The sequence below is a fragment of the Zootoca vivipara genome, chromosome 3 (assembly GCF_963506605.1).
Source record: "Zootoca vivipara chromosome 3, rZooViv1.1, whole genome shotgun sequence".
In the NCBI taxonomy this organism is placed as follows: Eukaryota; Metazoa; Chordata; class Lepidosauria; order Squamata; family Lacertidae; genus Zootoca; species Zootoca vivipara.
The window spans coordinates 93924513-93944697 of NC_083278.1; the positions used below are offsets into that span (position 1 = coordinate 93924513).

The following is a 20185-nucleotide window of genomic DNA, read 5'->3' on the forward strand; positions in this document are numbered from 1 at the left end:
GAATTGTTTTTCAGGCATGCTCTCCACGTGTGTGTGTGTGCATGCATGCACGCATTAATGCACGCATTAATGCACGCATGCAGACACCTGCCCACGCATGCACATATAGATTGAGGAGCTTTTTGGCCGAAGGGAAAACTGCAGCTTCTGCCCTGGCAGTGACTATCAAGCCCGTTATGTGTGCTAGTTCACATTAAGCAATTCTCTTGCAATTTTCCGTCCACCTAGAGAACATATGCCTTTGGGCAACCATACAAATGTAAACTAATATAAAGAATGTAATTTGGGAAAATCCTAGAACTGTGGAGTTGGAAGGGACTACAAGGGTCATCTAGTCCAACCCCCCTGCAATGCAGGAAACTTGCCAAACATGGGGCTGAAACCCACAATCCTGAGATTAAGAGTCTCATACTTTACCAACTGAGCTACCTGGAGAGGCCAGTGGTATCATCTAAGGCAGCTTCCTATGCTCCCAACAGTTAAAGCAAATTCACTAAGCACATACTTAAGGTTTGCTGCTTGATATGGGGCAGAGGACAAAAGCAGGAGGTCTTGGTGGTATTCTCTCCCCTCTTCCCATAATGTTTCGCCATGTGTACTTGGGTCACGTGCTTCGCAACCAGCAGCACAAACTGTTGGAGAAATGCACTGCATGAGGAAATATGCCTAAATGTTTGGCGCGTGGCTGCAGTTCTACACTGAAACCAAGGGAGTTTTAAAATACTTAGCTTTGGCCAGATGACACCTAAGTAGAGGATAACTCTGCCTACCGCTCAGGATGTGAAACTTGGCAAAGTTACAGAATTTGAAGAGAGAAGCAGCCGCTTTTATCTCTGCCTTGTGCCTTTCTAAAGGGAATCGTTGCAGAATTATATTGCTAGCCATTTCCCCCTCTCCCACATGTGCTGTGTTCCCCCCGCTGCCCCCTTCAGACTGCACAGCATGCTTAAATGTTTCTGTCATTTTCGCAGCTCAAGCCTTTGTTAAAAGCCTCTTAAAAGAGTGCAGCAAGTCAACAATTTTAATTTTTATGTGGCCCCTTAAGGACCTGTCAGTGCTGTGGCTACTCCTCAAGCATTACTGAGTTAGGGGGCCAAGCGGGTGCCTTAAAGGAAAATGTTTGTGTTTCAAGAATGACCCTCAGGAGCTGGGGGATGCTGCTCTCAGCAACATTTCTATGGTGACTCTGGGTGGATTGTAAAGGCTAAATTAGGGCCTGTTTAATCAATTTTAGTTGAGTTTCTGAACTAGTAAAATGAGCTTTGAAAATAGGCTGGTTTGCCTTTTATAGGAATAGTCAGTTGTAGCTGAAAGAAATGCTCAAGAGCACCAGTAAAAACAAAAACTAAAAACTGAGGATGCAGTTTGATTATAATAAGCCAAAATGTGTGAAAAGTAGTTATTACAATAGGGAGAGAAAAACCTGAGTGTTGTAAATGCTTAATTCAGGCACCCCCTTGTTACAAGGCTGTAAAAAGTTCAATGAAATGGCTTAATAAGATATTCTCCCCTTTTCTTTGTTCTGCCTTCTGCTCCTAGCATCAGGCTCATAGTCTAGATACCGTAGGCCTTTAGGAACATTTGAAGCTGTGTTCTTCCAAGTCAGACCATTGGTCAAGCTAACTCAGTGTTGAACAGCAGTAGCTGCCCAGGGTTTTTGACCTGAATGTTTCTTTCCCTGCTGCCCTAATTATAGGTGCTGGGGAATTGAACCTGGGGCTTTCTGCATGCAAAGGATGTGCTCTACCACTGTGTGGTCTCTTCTTCAAAATGCCCAGGATCCTTGCCTTCCTTTGGTCCCACTTACCCTTGTTCAGGGCAAAGGAATCTGCCTTATACTGAGTAAGACCATGGGTGCATCTAGCACAGTACTGCCTACAACAGAAGTAGCCAATGTGATGTCCTTTCGATGATATTGGACTACAACTCCCATCATCCCTAGACACTTGCCAGGCAGTGTGTGGCTAATGGGAACTGGAGTCCAGCAGCATCTGTCAGGTACCATTTTGGCTACCCTGGGTCCGCTCCACTGACTGTCCAGGGTTTCAGACATGGCTTTTTCAATGCCACAAGTGGAGATGCCAGGGATTTAACCTGGGACCTTTTGCGCACAAAGGCTTTGTGCTACCTCCAAGCTCCAACGTTAGCTGCTGGCATTACCAACACTTTGCTATGTTCCCAGTCCCAAACAGGAACCCCCAGTCCACTTGCTGCTCAAATCCAGCTACTGAAAATGAACTAGGCCTGGGTGGGAGGGGGTCCTCTGGGCTGTGCCTGCTCCCAAGCATCAAGCATGCTGGCAATGCCTCCTGCATTGAGAAAGGGCCTTACAGGTGGACTGGCATACACATGTATCCCTCCCACACACAAGGGAGGATCCTGGGGCAATCAGGACCCCCCAGCCCACCCTTCAGATGGATATGGATGCGCATGTGAGGTCTCTTCTCACACCCACCAAACAAGTGGCCCGCAGGCGAATCATCAGCAAGGGGGCAGAAAGAATGGAGAGAGACCCATTTTAAAACAGTGAACTTGAAATTGTCGTAGTATTTAAGTTTATGCTATTGTGTTCTGTATATTACCATTATGGCGTATTTTGTTTATTTGATAAATTTAATTAATATAATTTAAATTAAAGCAACCTTGCCCATCGAGATTTCCCAGCTACCTCTGACCTCAAAGGGAAACTAAAAGCATAGACAGTACAACCTTGTTTCTGCTCTGAGTGTGTCAACAGCTGGGTGAGGTTTACATGTTAAAAAAAGCCGCATTTCCATTCACTCTCTTTTCTAGTTTTCCTTCCCCTTCGCCTTTGGAAGGTTAACTGTCTGAGTTGCTGCTCTTTCCCCCATTTCCGCTGTTTTAACTCCTTGTCTTCTCTACTGCCTTGCCTCTCCTTTATTTCCTGCACCTATGATGTTTCAAAAAAATGCAGAAACCCTCTTTCACTGATAATCCCTGCCATCAGCCTCCTCTTGCTACTTCTTTACAAGTCCCTGTCATCTCGTCTTCACAAGTATCACAGAGCTCAGATAAGGTAAGCCTTTGCGATGCATATGTCTGCATAAACATTGAGAAAGATATATTTCTAAACCGCTAGGCAATGTCTTCTTTCTGCATCCCCCCACCCCCACCACTGTATTAGATTGAGGGAGTCGCTCTGTTTTATTATCGCTTTCAAGGTCACCCGGCATAAGGTGCAGATAATTGTAAGTGCAGGTTTTTTTTACACCTAACTCAATTACTGGCTTGAATCTGGAACACTCAGCCACTGCAGTCCCATACAAATGCTAGTGAAACTTGCCTCCAAGAGCAACAAATTGGCTTTCAGTTGCCATAAGCCTTCACTGCAAATACCTTCCCATTTTTCTGACTCCGTATAATGGGGCAATTCCTCAGCTGCTACAGATCAACATCGCTTTGCTTGATGGCACCGGAGTTTCACGGGCTTCCTCCTTGCTGGCGCTGTGGCCCGCTCGGTGCAGGCATTCATTGCAAGCTAACCTTCTTGTGGAGCATTTGTCACAGCACCCAGGTCATTTAGAAATGCCATTAATACATTTCTTCCCTTTTTAATCTCAGTTTGAGACGGTTGCCGATACGTCTGAGTCATCAAGCAGCGTCACTCTCAAAAGCTACACAATGCACGCTGAGGTAGTGATTAGTGCGGGTCCAGCCTGGGCGACCAAGCGCTTGCAATTTTCTTGAGTGTTGGCATGAAAGTTTATTTTTTGCATGATACTTACTTTATAGCAGAAAAGGGGGTGGTGCTGAGCATGCTCTTGTATTGTTTTCATTGTCCAGGTAATGGAGCAGGTGTAGAAGTGTGGTACATAGGCTCAGGCAAAACTAATGGGTTTCTTTAAGAAAATTAAAATTGGGCTGATGCAACAGGGTTGTTGGGTTTTTTTTAGGAACATAAGAGCGTTGATTTCTATTAAATCACAAACTTAGGATAAGCCACACTTGGGAACCCAGGGGGGTTGGAAAGCTGAGTATTTACAGCTAATGCAAACAGTCTCAATCCATAACCATAATATCCATATTAAGAGCATAAGAGCCTGCTGGATCAGGACAGTGGCCCATCTAGTCCAGCACTCTGTCTCAAGGATTGCCAACCAAATGCCTATAGGAAGCCTATAAACAGGACCCCAACCCAAGAGCACTATCCCCTTCTGTGGTTTCCAGAAGCTCCTTCGATCTTCTGAGCATGAATGTGGTCGAGTGATTAGTATGTTAGAGCAGTGTTGCCCAACCTTGGGTCTCCAGCTGTTTTCTGACTAGTTCCCATAATCCCTTACCACTGGTCTTGCTAGCTAGGAATGATGGGAGTTGTAGTCCAAAAACAGCTGAAGACCCAAGGTTGGGAAACACTGTGTTAGAGTCAAACCCAGAAGAGCTGCATTTTCATTCAGTAAATCCTTATTCAATCCCAACATCTTCTAGAAGAGCAACCCATTCCCAGCTTGCAGGCATGTTTCGAACCTTTCCATTGTCTGAGAGTCTCTCCATTTCTTCCTGTAGAGTGCAATTGGAACCGTTTGGTGTTTTATGTGATAAACTATGTGGCATTGCTTCCTCATCTCTCGGGTTTGCTGTGATTGCAGTGCCTGCTTGTGTCTGTGGGCTTTTTTTTAACAGGGCAGGTCACTGGGAGAGCTATGTGACCAAACTATGAAAGCAGAGAATGTACAAAGCTAGGCATAACCCATGTTAGCAGAATCTTTAGAGACCCTACTGATCTACAAGCTTAAACCCCCCAGCAGTCATTCATTAGTGAACCAATGGCCCTGCTCACCTTGCAGGCACTGCTCAGCAAAAGGCTGTTGTTGGAGTGGAATGGGAATTGTGCGGGTGGCATGCATGTATTGCATGCTTAGCAGGAGATCACCTTGTGAAACTGCATTGCAGGCGGCTATGGTTTCCACAGGGAACAATAGCTGAAGAGAGTGCTAATGATCCTTGCCATGTGTGTTTAATGGTGTTCTGTTATTGGTCATAAACTCTGCTGTGAAGATGGGCTCCTGCAGCATTGTGAAATTAACTCTCATCTGGTCATCAGCTAAGGACAGCTTACAACCCCCTGGGGATCATTTTGTAGTGGAAGCCACAGTATGGTTTGGTAAAAGCTCTTCCCAAGACAACATTTTATTTGTTTTGTCTTCTACTTCCATGCTTCTAGGGATTAGCAGATACAAAAATTTCAGCACCAGTGTCTCCTTTGAGTATGCATAGCAATCAAAGTACTTCCGGCTTTCCAGTACCAAGCCAAAGCCAGATGCAGTGTACTTCTTCCCAAGGTTCTCTACATCGGAGTGTCAGTCAGCTTATTGATGTCTACGACAAAAAGTCCTTAATAGAAGATACCGTTTGGGATACCATTATTCATGGTCATGACAGTGGTTTGGTAAGTTCTTTTCAAGGGAAGACCGATAAGCTTTTTGGGCCAGTGGCAATTGCAGCATAAAACCCAGTGGAAAGAGAATACTAGGAAACCCTCTCCCCGCCTCCCAAATATTAGTAGAGTCATCAATCCCTGCATTCCACCACTTCTGGCCAATAACCCTTTGCTTCCAAAGCTGTCTGTTCATCTAGCTCATTTAATCCCAATTTATACAGGGCACAGGGAAAGCCCAATTACCTTAAAATGTACTTACTCACATGCACTGGTCTATTAACATGCCAGCAATTGATGGCCCAATGTTACAAATGAATGGACCAACTTACATGGTAAGTGTATTTTAATGCAGTTGGGCGTGCATGGAAAGCTTACAAAGATAACTTGCCATATGGGAGGAAAACAATATAAGCAAGTTCATTCCTTTCTTTCTAGATTTTGAGCCACATCCTATTAAGAGAGGTAAATTATCTAATCAATTGTTGAAAATGCCAACAGTGTTCCTGAATAAATTATTCTTCATTAATATTAGAAAGGCGTTGGGAGGTAAGGCGTTTCCGCCATTATGTTCTTGGAACATAAGCCTCTTCAACAGCAAAAAGTAAATTTGTTTGTTTGTTTGTTTATAGTATGTGGATGATGAAGATCTTGTGAGCGCTATAAAAGGCTTCAGTACCGTCACAAAAGAACATACAACATTTACGGACACACATTTGTGAGTAGTTTTGCCGCTGGTACGATGGCATAAGCAGAATATGGAAGGTGTTCTTTCTTCAAGCCATTCTGAACACACTTGCCTTGTTTAGTCATTGTGATGTAATGTGCCTACCAATATATGATCTTGATTTTTAAATTTTTTAAACAGCGTCAGTATTACCATATACTTGTGATAATGCATTGCTAAGAAGGATAAGATTTCACCCTACAATTAAGATTTTACAGAGTAAATTTTATTTATATAGTAAAGTATGTATTATAAAGTTTTTTAAAATGTGCACAACCGAGCCAGAAACATTTATAATCATTTTAAGCTCCACTTAGAAAAGTATGAAGGGAAACCATGGTTGGATAAAATGGCCTATTTGTCGATAATGAGCCACCGCTTATTTATGCTACAACATATATAAAAGTCTGCATTGAATGTTTCAAAATGTCTTAGTTTCAAAAAGAAACCAGTAAAAAGTAAATTGCATGAGGGTTTGGGATTGTGTGAATCCAAGTCACCCCAGATCTGTCCCAATACAACCATTCTCCTACACCACTTAGGTTTGGTCCTGGGATGTTCCACAGTACATGATCAGGGAAGTAGAGAGTTTGATATTTATACAGTGCTGTGTGTGCTCTTTCTTAAAAAAAAAAAAAGATTACTGAAATGAGTTTAGTTTGACTCACCTGTACAGTGGAATCTTGGCTCACTAAGAATCCTATTATATACCATGCCGATTTCTTGCATCTCTCTTAAAATATATAAATTTTCCACTATTGTCCTAGCAAATCGTTCATTATAGTTCTTATTCTGCAGTGGTTTGTTTTCCTAGCCATGTGTTGAAATATTTCCGATTGCCCTCTTATGTAGACTGAAATTACAATTATTTGTAGGTCAGTTCCATACCTAGCACCGAGTCGTACTGAATTCTTTGGAATTTACCCCCAGAAAAGTATATATAGGATTGTAGCCTAAATCGTTCCAAAGAACTGATCTAGGAATTTAGTAGTTTTAAGTATAAGCTACATCACTTTGCATCAATTTTCTTTGATTAAGTTATGTATGTTCTGTGTCAATAGCTAACTTTTGCTGTTGTCTGTAGCAGGTGGTCATCTTATCACTGTTTTGTTAGGCACAGGTTGAAACAAAGGTTCTTGTATATCTAGTTTTGTGGGCTGATTGGATGCAAGGTGCTACAACCATGCCACTGATAGTAACAAAATTCATTCCCTGAAGCAATAAGGCAGTTTTCATTGGCATACCCCTTGTCACATGTGCAGATATGTCTTCTGTGGCAAGGGCATAAACATTCCAACCCTACACCAAAACTGAAGATTTGGCTTGGGAAGAACAAGAGTAGAACATCATTTCTAGTAGCAAACTGTTGTATGTGTGCTACTGACAATAAAACCTTTGCAATTTTGTCTGTTGATAAGAAAAAGGGAATCACATTTGAACTCAGTCCAAGTGCCCTTCAAACCATAAAGTCCCAAAGGACTGGGCCCACTAAAATTTATACAAGTACTCTGGTTAGATGGTTTATGAAATGTAATTTCATGGTTTATTTAGAGCTGGATACTCTTTTTCTATGTTTAATGTTACCTGTTGAAATAGCAGATATTTTCTTTTCTGCCAATATACTTGCGGAGCAAAGGACAAAATATTAAGTTACTTTAAAAGCTGTCTTGTGTATTGTTTTTTACACAGAAATGCAAGCTAAAACTAAGTATTTTTAATTATTGTACAGAAATGTAATACATTTCAGAATAACCCAATTAATAAATGGTTTCAAACAATATTTTTCATTGGGTGTCTTTGACTCATCTTGGCCTATGGTCCTATTTATTGCTTCTATGAGTATAGAATTACTTTGGACAGACCACTAGCTGGACTTTCGTCTAGAATATTGCTATAAATTAACGATTGAACAAAAGTTAGAAAATGCCAGTATTATTTCCCTAGGAATTTTGCTACAGAATAAATTATCTAGCATTTACAGCGGCCTTCCACAACCTAGTGCCCTACAAATGTCTTGGACTCCCAACTCCCATCAGCCCCAGAATACATGTGCATTGAGATTTGTGGGATTCTGGAGCAGTATTTTGTATAATGTGGATACCATCTCCTTGACATGTCCCTTAGATGTCAGGTGGTTTTTGAAGGTGATCAAGGACCTAGTGGCTGCTTTTACTTCTGAATTGTTGAAGGTGGTGTGTTAGCCAGGATATTTGGGTGTCCCATAGTTTGTCTTATATTTCTTGTGTTGATGTGGGCTTGTTATTTTTTGTAGAGGTCTGTTAGGTGGTGTAGGCCTTTGGCTTGCCATGTTTTTATTTGGAAGTTTTGGGCTGTGTGATGGGCCGGGGGCTTAATGGAGATGTGGTTGGGGACAATATGCCTACTTTTTTTCCTCGTTTGTTTTGGAAGAAGGGGTATGCTATGGTGGGGGTGTTTTTGATTGTGTCTATTTCAAAGTGTATCCATTGTTTTGACTTGTCTTCTAGAATGTATGGGATTACAATATGTGGCACGCTTTACTGAAAAGAAGAAATGTATACACAGATCTGAACTGTTCCAGGCCAACCATGTGTATGCATGGCACAGGAAGAAAAAGGAGTGTAAAAACCTTACAGAAACAGAGATATACCAAGGTGCTCTTTGAAAGTTACCTGAATTTTTTACAATATACAAATGTTCAAAATTGATTCTAAAGGCAGCTACTTCTTTTAGATTCATTGTTTGGCTCAAGCTGGAGGATGGTAAAAGCTCACCAATGCTTTTCTTTTGGTATTACAAAACTACCCTATATTTTTTTTGGGGGGGGGAATACTATGCAATGTCTTACACTTGCAGAGTCAGGTCACAAGTTTAATATGGCCTAAATCTAAATCTCTCTTATTGCTAATATTTGTGGCTTATCTCAATTGTTAATGCTTTCCAGGAGGTGTCGCCAGTCTTGTAAGCAATAAGTGTTTTTTTCTCATAATAAGTAAAATAATACACAACTATTAATTTCTTTAAACTTTAATATTAAAGACAAATATATGCAAAATAATATTTTATAGCATTTGAATCAGTAACAAGATGTTTAGAATTGCAGTATGATTAAGTTAACAAATTGCACCAGGTGATGTATACAAAGTTTATTAATACTAGTAAAAAATATGGTGACTCAACAAAAAAAAAGGCAAACGTAAGGTGAAGTGGCCATGCCACCCCTCTTTCCATTATTATTCCCAATATGGAACCACAAAAGCATGAAGAGAGACCGAACTCACTGAAGACCAATAAGTAGGCAACAGACATTAAATATTTAGCATGTGCAGAGCCACAAATGGGAATCAGAGTTAGACATTAGAAAATGCTCCCCTTACAACAAAAATGGTAGTGCATGCCAGCCTCCATTAAAGAAGGCTTGAAATCAAAGTCTGTACCAGAATTGGACTTCATATTCATCGTCATATGAAGTCAACATCAATTTAGAATACTTTTAAAATGCTTCAATTCGTTGTGCTGTGAAGCCAAGTCCTTTGTGTAGAATGATGTGTTCCCTATCCTCCTTTATTCTACTTCCAGGACATCTTGAAAGAGAGAGACTTACAGATGCCCACAAACACATAAATGTAAACATATTATCCAGTTTAGTGTTTAAAACCTTTGATATATATTTTGGATATAAATATCCTTCAGCATTTTTACAAGGTATAATCCTGGCAGTTAGAGTCACTTTTCTTATGCCGTGGAGAAACTGCTGTCTTTGTAGGTGATGGAGAAGGTGCCCCAGATGTTTCAGATCCTCCTTCCACAATACTTGGTGAAGACACCAGATGAGGTGCTTTCTTCCTCCCCAGGAATCCTCCTCCTTCAAACCCACTTTTCTTTTTATTCTCTGCCTTGGCTTCATTTTCTTCATCAGTCCCTCGTTTCTTCAACTCCAATACATTTTCGGGCACTTTCTGACCATCACTTGCCCCATCTGCTGCTCTGGCAGCTCTTATCTCAAGTGCTGCTATTGAAGCCCTTTTGTCAGTTATGTTTTCACCTGTCCTCTTCACTTCTGCCTGTACAGGACTCTGGTTGCCATTCTGAAGAATACCTCTGTCTACCATAGTTTTGTTCAAATTAAAAGCCTGGATCTCTCTGTAGCTGTGAAAACTCTCTGTCCGCCGTGCCCTGGCTAATAAAGGGCTCTCCCTATATGGCCGTATGGAACCATATGTAGTGGTTTCGTGGATCATTTCACGGTGTTGCAACTGGAGGCTGAAAATATTTTATATGCATGAGTAGGAGCACCAGTATTAATGAACACAGTCACACTGAACAGATAGCAAGAGCTAGAAACAAGGTATTCTCCTTTTCAAGCATCTATGGTGCTGTTGCTTGTGATGTTACCATAGCTATTCTACACAAAGATAGTGGAAATTAAATGTTAATGGGCAGGGGGGAAGTATCTGATCTTTCTGGGAGGCACTTATTTTGCATATTTAACAAAAATTAAACTTGTAACCTTTTAACTGTTGGCAGCTGACTGTACCAAAGGAGACTTCTCTGGCTGATATCTACATTAGTCACACTCAAGAGTAGATCCAGTGAAAATCAATGAATTTGAGTATGGCTCATGTTGGCTATCACTTTCTGTAACATGCAGTTCTAACAGGGAACCACTATATCTAAAAAAAAATCCAAGTCTCAAAATGTTTAAAGTACTGAATGAAAAGATTCAGATTACAATTTACCAGCAAGTACAAACATGCACATGTGGCAAGGACATACCTGGAGCTGGATTCACGCAGGCGGCTTTGCTGCATCACTGAAGTGGCTGGGCTGATATTGGGAGTCGCACAGCGAGATGTGCTCAGGTCACACTGATCCAGAAGCTTAAGCAGTTCTTCTTCTGTAGGACCACCCACATCTTTTAAGAGAAAAAACACAGACCACACACATGCATTTAAACGGCCATATTCTGCCCACACTGCATAGCCCATCCAGATCAGCACCTTGTCTCGTTTGAGCCAAATACTGAAGGTAGAACCCTGGCATTTTTTTAGCATGCTGTTCCTAGCTATCCAGCCTTGCTGATCTACTGCAATTCACCCGGAGATCCACCAATAAATGCTCAATCTACCTTCTTCCCAGCTCTGCTTTAAGAAACAGGTTGGAACTGCAATACAGTATAGGAAGAATACAACATCCTACTGGATAACTACTAAATCTGGCTTCTTTCATTAATAGAAAAATTGGATTATTGCACATCTGACTATATAAAGGTACAGGTAGGTAGCCGTGTTGGTCCGAGTCGAAATAAAATTAAAAAATTCCTTCAGTAGCACCTTAAAGACCAACTAAGGTATATCAAGGTAGATACCTTTTTCTTCGCTCTTATTAACCATATCCATAGCAGTGGTGAGGTCCCACATCTGAATACTGCCATTCACGTGCCCCGTGAAAAGGTAGCGTCGTGGTCTTGAGCCCATCCGACTGGATCCCTCACATTCTCGTACCGTGAAGGATGAAATGGTAGTACAGTCAACAGCCTGAATTTCACATATCCTGCATTAGAAATTGCACAAGGGCACATTAAGTCAACCAATCTGCAAAAACAAGGGGCATTTTCATTTTTAGGTAAACGCTGAGAGACTACTAGTAGAACAAAAACTGTAATAGAAATGTTATTACTTGATGAATAAATCCTTAAACACCAAGATAGGACGGCAGTGTCTTCTTAAATTTATTTAAAGAGTGCACGCAAAATAGGACACTTCTGTTACTACCTAACACACCATAGATATTCTCTGCCTTTCAGTTATCCAAATATCCAATCTGACATGCAAGCTAAGAATCGCAATGCAGCCCTGTGACAGTTATGGAAGGGGGAAGAACCTCAGGGCGCTCATGAGATGTGGTCTGCCAAAGCCAGCAACTGGCACTGATGTGCTTGTAGGGTTATAGACTGTGGCCATACTATACCATAATATCATCATGCATATGTTAAAGAATGTTCTAGAAAATGCTTTGCTCCATACTGATGCAGAATAAAAACTCAACTGTTTCCATCCCATTTGTGATTTACCACTAGCTACGTAACTGCCAAGAGTCAAAATCCTTGCAGTGCCTTGCTAGTGGTAAATCACAAATTGTCAACTTGAATATTATGCCATATCAAGAGGGCCACAATTCCTCCCCAAATTTAGTGGGAAATTCAGTGGTAGTCACAAGGTTATCCTGGAAGCATTTGTTCTATGAAATGTTCTATAAACTGCCATATGCTTTTAAAAAAAAAAAAAATCTGTATAAATCATTCCAAGAGAAACCTGTGACTACAACTTCTGCTTTGTAATTGAGAACCCATCTCTTTTTAGCGAAGATGGCGGAGTAGATGTTCCCAAAGCAGTTCAAGAGCAAACGCAAAAGAAAATCTGGAACATCTGAATGCGCCCAATGTAAACCGCTGTCATAGGAAGCAATAACCAACACAATTATTTCTGAGATAAAATGGGTATAGATGAATGCAGGTTTAATTAACATGTAGAAGGCATAGGTTGATTAGACTATGCCTGCAGTAATCAAAAGAGAAGGAGGAGAACAGAAAGAGGTCAAAGTTGAACAAGCTTTGAGTTATTATGTTAAGATTTACCCTAGTACAACACCAATTTTAATAACCGTGTGGCAGTTTCTTCCTGTGCAAGAACAGGACATTAAATCATAGTGATTTATAACATTTATTGGGATGATAATTTGGCCTCCAACCATATTACAGGCTTCTAATGCTATTTGCTTAAAAACAAACAAGCTGTCAAAGGGATAATCTAGGTGCACAGAAAATGTACTCTTGATTAATTTTGGTAACAGTTGCTTATGATTGTACGTAATGAACTTTGATGCAAAGAAGATTGATTCCCTTAAAGAGTTTTATTCATTACAAGATTAAGCAATAAGAAACGATAGGCCATGTGTTAAAGATACTGTGTGCCGGTGAATCGCTATTAGTGGCCTTGGTTGTACTAGCAGTTTCAATTTTAGAACAGTGCTATTTTCTTTAACTAGTATCCAGGGCTTTCAAAAACACTTTAGCTGCTGTTTCCACGTCTTTGGATTTCATTTACTTTTAAATGGCCAAGCAACATATCATATTATTTTATGAAAGGTAGCAATACACACTAGCATATGGGAGGAACAGAAGAGAGCTCTAAAATAAGGGATATAATTAAATGCCCATTAAAAAAGTGGAAGTTAAATGCAAACCTGCCTGCAGGTAAACTATGGTTGTAAAATACAAATTTTACTATTATGAGTAAAGCCAAGACCCAAATTGATTCTTTGTCCTTCTATATCCTTGTATCCAGATTTTCAAATACTTATCAATGTTTAGTTCTTGAGACATTTATGTAACAGAATAAATTCATTTTAGAGATAGGTTAACATTTGTGCTGGACATGCAGAATCATAGCCCTCTGCTGCGAAAGTAGGATACCATGACACCCACTCATTTTTTTCTGCTCACTGCCAAGGATCTAATAGCTGAAAAATAGACGCAGAATAAAGACGACATTTAACAAATGATATGCAGGATCCAGAGGCAATAAACAGCCTTGAGTCCTGATCCTTGTGACACAGTATTAAAGCGACACAAACTTGTTTTCATACAGGGCTGGTCTTGACCTTGTGCAGAGAAGCTGGTGCATGCATTTTGTGGATGTTATCTTTATCATTTCAAGGGGGGAGGGGGGAAAGAGAGAAGAGTTCTTACAGCTTTTGTTAGGGCAGGAATTTTTATACTGTATTTCATTCCTGCCACTGTCTGCCCAAAATCAGCACAGCACTAAGCCCCCCAATTATGGACTCATATTCCCAAAATGTTATCTTTGCTGAGAGTATAGAACAGGTGTAGGGAATGTTTGGCAAAGTTACAGGGAACCAGGCAGAGGGCCTTCTCGGTAGTGGTGCCCTCCCTGTGGAATGCCCTCCCTTCAGATGTCAAGGAAATAAACAACTATCTGGCTTTTAGAAGACATCTGAAATTTTATTATTTTATTATGTTTTATAAATTCTTTTAGCTATTCATAGTGGCTGGGGTGTAAATCATACTACTACTACAACTACTACTACAGTGGTACATTGGTTTAAGTACACAATTGGTTCTGGAAGTCTGTACTTAACCTGAAGCGAACTTTCCCATTGAAAGTAATGGAAAGTGGATTAATCCGTTCCAGACAAGTCCACGGATTACATGATAAAGTGGGGCCAAGACTTGGGAAAACCAATCCCAATACAAAAATGGGAAAATCTCTGGAAACGCGACTTAAACTTTACACCAAATTATGATTTGAAAGAAAATATTCTAAAAATGCTAAACAGATGGCACCTGACGCCATTATCAAAAATTTATCCGGGGGTCAGTAATCTATGCTGGAGGTGTAAAAAGGAAATTGGCTCATATATTCATATATGGTGGAATTGCAACATAATTAAGGGATTTTGGGAAATGTTATACAAAGAATTAAAAAAAAATACTGAAATATCCCATCAAGAAAAATCCGGAAATGTTCCTCTTGGGAATGCTACCGGAAGATGTTAAATCTGAGGATAGGTGCATAATAAGTTATGCAGTAGCAGCCGCTAGGCTTCTAATTGCAAAAAATTGGAAAACCTCGGCAATTCCCAGCAGAGAGGACTGGCAAATCAAGGTATTACAATATTGTAGACTAGCGATAAGATATGAAGAACTCAAGGGAACGGACACAGAGGCAATTATAAAAATATGGAAACCATTTACCAATTATATAAAAGATAAAGTGGAGAACCCAAACCTGATCTCAGACCTTTAAAGGGTTCTATCATAGGTATAAGCATAACTGTAAATTGTAAAGGGTTTATATTTATATGTTATTGATAATTTTGTGTAACATGATTGGTAGTGTGTAATATCTTATATGGTTTTTCAGGGAGGAGCCCGGTACAGGTTGGGAAGTCATGAGGGAGGAGGGCCAGGGAGGGGGGGGGAGGGGGGAGGGGTGGGGAGGGGAAAAGAACAAATACACGACAACATATTGTTGATGTACATTATTTTCTGTTTTAATTGTTTGTACATTTTTGAAACTAATAAAGCTTTTCAAAAAAAAAAAAAAATTAAAAAAAAAAAAAAAGAAAGAAAGTAATGGAAAGTGGATTAATCCGTTCCAGACAAGTCCACGGAGTACTTAAACTGTAAGTTCTCAAACCGAAGCGTACTTAAACCGAGGTATGACTGTACTACTACTACTAGCCTTCCAGATGTTGCTGAACTCCCATCATACCTGGCCATGGCCCATGTTTACTGGGGCTGATGGGATTTGTAGCTCTCCAGAGGCTGCTGAACTACAAATTCCCACACCTGGCATAGAACAATTATTCTACAGTGATAATCTTAAACACGATGTGCAGAATGTAACCTGCCTTCCCTCCCAGCCAACAGGATTACTAGAGTGTCGTCATGGCACAAACATGAAGGTATTCTGTGACTCCACTATGCGTTCTGTCTTGGGTACAACAGTTCTGCTGGCCTTTTCATTTTCTTTCAGTATCCCCCGCGCCGAGAAAATGTGAGGCAGCAGTGGAAGAAGTATAATGTATGTTGCCCACATAGTGGAAAGAGATAATTTGAGAAGAGTGGGATAAAAAGCAAATTAGTTGACTGTACTTCTGCCATTGTCTATGTGGAACCAACAGTGAGAGGAACATTTGCACTAATCTCCTTGGCCTGATGTGAGAAAAGCAACACTGGCACCATAACAAGGAAGCCCTCCTTTCAAACTCCCACATGTCATCAATGGAAATCTCATGGAAGCAGAGATATCTTTTATCATACATTAATCGAAGGTAGAGACAAAAGTCATGGGATTTTAGTGTCAGCCAAAGCTATTTTGGTAATCTAACATCGATTGTTGTGCCAGAGCTAATCATGGGAACTTAATCAGAGAATCCTAAAAAAAGGTAATTTGTTTGGAACATTAACAATGAACAGAATTATTATGCTCTTAGGTGGTACATTAGCCCACACCATTTTGTAAACATTGGGATTTTATAATCATTGCAGTTAAAATTCTTGACATAATCTTACCACAGTAAAACGTCTTGAGCAAATCTTAACACAGTAAAAACAAACAGAACTTCTTGTTGTTAATTACTAGGCTACAAATTTACAATAAACCTTGACCTTCACTTTAATACCCAGCTGCACAATAATGTTGTTGCTTACCTTTTTCCAGTAGAAGAGAGCCTCACAAATAGTTTGTTAGTGATGGGAACAACTTTTTGGATAAACACCTGTTGGTCATCACGCTCACCAAATGGTCCTGTAATTGGAAAGCAAAGAAGATTTCCCCCCCTCAATTCAAGGCCATTGAACATCTATATACTGCACAGTAAACATTAGATAAACAGCCATTTAGTTCTATGTACTAGTTTCCAATTTTTCTGTGAAACTTTTCAAAAAGCTGTCCAAAATGTTTAACAATGCACCCATATCACTATCTCAATGTGGCCCGTAACAATCCCTCCCTCAATACTGTTCATAGATGCTCAGTAATGTTCCTTTCCCCTTAAGGAAGTATCGAAATCATCACCCTGTTTTTTATGGGTTCAACTATTGTTAGTAGTCACCAGTTACTAGTCATTTTCTCTCTGCATTAGCTGTATACTCAGAAACATGTTTGCCACGGGAGGGTCTTGGGGCTGAGAAAGAAAGAGAAACTAGTAGTCCCTCCCCCACTTTTTATAATCTTAATTTCATCTTTTATTTCATGTTGCCCTGAGTAATATCACTAAAACTACAGGGTGGGTAAAAGCACAGTTGCAAATGTATTAACAACTGTTCAGAGATCTGCACTGGTGGGCCATGTGCTACCAGGCCAAGTTCAAGGTGTTAGTGTGGAGAGCCCTTAACTGTTTGGGTCCAGCTTACCCCCTTAGATACCCACTCAACTGTTTATTTACAGAACTCTCACTGTCACAAGTGCCACGTAATACCTTCTGCACTTTTAAGAAACTGGAATTTTAGTGTGGCAGCATCTATACCAGGCACCCCCAAACTCAGCCCTCCAGCTGTTTGGGACTACAACTCCCATCACCCCTGACCACTGGTCCTGTTAGCTAGGGATGCTGGGAGTTATAGTCCCAAAACATCTGGAGGGCCGAGTTTGGGGATGCCTGATCTACACTTTGGAAATCCCAACTCCCTGCTTCATATTCTTTTTTGGTGCATAATTAAAATATTTTAGTTTAGGCGGCCTATCCAGCCATGTAGAATTTATATATGCTTTATCTCTCTTTAGCTACTGCTGATTTTAATTATCTTTTGAATGCTTTTAAATACCTGCTTTTAGCTATTTTTAATCTGGAACTTTAATGTTTTGTAAATTGCTTAGGTTTTTTTTTTAAAAAAAGAATCAAGTGCTATATAAATTATTCAATGACTGAGAAGTGAATCCTTGGACCACCTTCCTGCCATCTAGTCCTAGGCAGCTACTTCTTCCACTACAGGCCATTTCACATATCCCCTCCTCTTGTCATTTCCCATATCCTCTTCTCTTGAACACTGCAAGATAGAAATGTTCCATTCAGAGTCTCAAAGAACAGATTAGCTACCCGGCTGCTCCACTCAGAATGCTTTATCTACCTATATCGTTTCCAGAAGAGTAACTGCCATGGCTCTCGGTCTCTTCCAAGGACAAAATTTTGAATGATGCCAAGGGAGTCGATCCTGGCTGTGTTGAAATCATTCCTCTGAAACGTGTCACTGTCCAGGTCCGAACATGATTGTTATCTGCACAAACTAGAAAAAGTACAAGAAAAAAGGTTCACAAAAAGATACAGCTATCATTTTAAACCTCAACCAAAGTCAAAACCTCACAATATTTTTGTGTTACTAATCTCCATTCCTGTAGCCTCAATGAAACTTTGTAAGAATTGGTTTGCATTTTGAGTGCCTTCCAAATGTCTGAACTGAGGGTGCTTGCGGGTCCCTTTGTCCTATAAGCACAGATTCAGGTAGGTAGCTGTGTTGGTCTGACACAGTCAAAATAATAATAATAATAATAATAATAATAATAATAATAATAATAATAATAATAATAATAAACTGTCCAGTAGCACCTTAGAGACCAACTAAGTTTGTTCTGGGTAAAAGCTTCCGTGTGTATGCACACTTCTTCAGCTTATACCTAGAACAAACTTAGTTGGTCTCTAAGGTGCTACTGGACAATTTTTTTATTCCCATAGGCATTGTCTGCTTAAGTCTTGCAGGAAGCACCAAGCACGCTAAGCGAGAGCTACAGTGCATCACTGTGTGCTAATAGTGCACCCTCCCTATCTCAGAAACACACACACACACACACACACACAAGCCCCAGGAAGAGTATGAAGTAAAGGATATATTGCCCAGTGACTGCCAACTCCCATCCAGCTATGGATATTTGCGTTTGAGCCTCACCTCACCATATCACCATTGCTTTCTTTACTTTCTTCTATAAATTGCATCCATGACCTCTTAATTTCACTGGGCTTTCACACCAGAAACTCAGTATGAACAGGAGGTACAAGTGGGGAAGTGGCTTTTATCCACTCTCTTTCTAGCTTCAGGAGTTTAAAGAAATGAATACAAATTAAATAGGAAATAGCAGGAGATCCCATTTCTTCCAACATGATTACCTGACACCAAATGTTTCTCCGACAGCATGATCTTTGTAACGGGGCTTCGGTGAACTGTGAAAGTCTGAAAGAGCTGAGGGCCTGATCCAACCGTTTCTGGGTGTTGCACAATCACACGCACTGCTCCTGAACTTGTGCCATACGCAATCTCAATCCAATTACCACTTACACCTATGGAAAATAAAACACCAATACAAAACTGCACTTGCTTCCAAGATGGAATAGGGGCTCGAAGCTGCCTAGGAATTCTGCATAAACCAATGAGAGGCTTGTACACAGCTTCAATACTTTTTTTTAGAGATGTGCCCCATTTACAGGCTAATATTGGCCTCTTACTATTCTGTAACAACTCAGCATTAATCCTTAGTAAAAGGCGAAAGATTTATACGATCTGAAGAGAAACCAGAGTAAATTTTAACCTAATTTTAATTTAAAATAGGATTATGAAACAGTATTGCTCAAAGATGATACTTAAGAACTATCTATTTTATGTATTGTTGGTTTTCTTTTTCCTTTTTGCTGGTCTATGACCGTAATAAAGATATTAACTCAGCATTAATTACTGCAAATTTCTTTTCCCCCACCCCCAAGACATCATGAAAGTTGGCAAGCAATGTTGGCAAGCTATGAACAAAAAATGAAAACTGAAAAAAGTTTGGAATTGTGCAGCAAAAAACCTTCTTGCATTACTAAGCCATCTTCCAGAATATGACACCTCAGTCCACTCCTAGAATGGTTTAAACACATTATGCACAGCAATAAACCTGGGTTTTTATCAAGTGTAAACTGAGAAAGGACAGGCATGCAATCCTGGTTTCTAATGAACATGTTGCATGGTGCATTAAAAAAAACACCCATTTTTTCCACATTCTCACTAAGAAGATATTCTTAGGCAATGTTTGACAGTGGCACCAAGGAAGTCTCCACTTCCCCAATACTCACCCTGAAAAAAAAAATATTTCAAAACTGCACTGTAGAAGACAACCGTTTTTAAATAGGAATGACAGGGGCCCTAAAGGTTTGGCTGCTTGGTGTCAATGTTAAAGTGGATAATGTACTTCACCTATAAAGAAATACTGTTAAATAATTCAGCAACTGATGTCTCATTTATGCCATTCAGAAACACAATACTTGGGCTCTCTTCACAAGGTGTGGCCATGACTGCGCTAGGAAATGGCAGGTGTGAGATTTCTAACTGCAAAAACCTATGCTTGAATGTGCATAATGTGCTCACGTGTCATGTATAAGCAGACACAGGAAAAAAATGCCTCTGAATTTCCTGTTCTTTAAAATATAATTTTTTTAAAAAAACCAAAATCCACAAACATCTTCTGGTTGAACATATCATTTGGTATGTTCCCTTGCAATAGGACCGATTTAAAATGGAACATTAAATT

At 40.1% G+C, this 20185-nt stretch overlaps 2 protein-coding genes across 3 annotated transcripts in view; one reads left to right on the forward strand and one right to left on the reverse strand.

Moving 5' to 3' along the window:
* Positions 1 to 7869, forward strand: part of USH2A (usherin) — a 452818-nt gene extending 444949 nt beyond the window's left edge. The window contains exons 72-73 of the mRNA XM_060273280.1: positions 5183 to 5407; positions 6028 to 7869. Coding sequence (XP_060129263.1) covers positions 5183 to 5407; positions 6028 to 6117 — 315 coding nt within the window. The 3' untranslated portion in view covers positions 6118 to 7869. The remainder of the gene's footprint in view (positions 1 to 5182; positions 5408 to 6027) is intronic.
* Positions 7870 to 9112: 1243 nt separating this feature from the next.
* Positions 9113 to 20185, reverse strand: part of KCTD3 (potassium channel tetramerization domain containing 3) — a 38611-nt gene continuing 27538 nt past the window's right edge. For both annotated transcript variants that reach the window (XM_035111328.2, XM_035111327.2), the window contains exons 13-18: positions 18789 to 18959; positions 17758 to 17913; positions 16339 to 16435; positions 11470 to 11654; positions 10878 to 11016; positions 9113 to 10364 (exon numbers count right to left, since the gene is read on the reverse strand). In XM_035111328.2, the coding sequence (XP_034967219.1) occupies positions 9800 to 10364; positions 10878 to 11016; positions 11470 to 11654; positions 16339 to 16435; positions 17758 to 17913; positions 18789 to 18959 (1313 nt within the window). In that variant the 3' untranslated portion in view covers positions 9113 to 9799. The remainder of the gene's footprint in view (positions 10365 to 10877; positions 11017 to 11469; positions 11655 to 16338; positions 16436 to 17757; positions 17914 to 18788; positions 18960 to 20185) is intronic.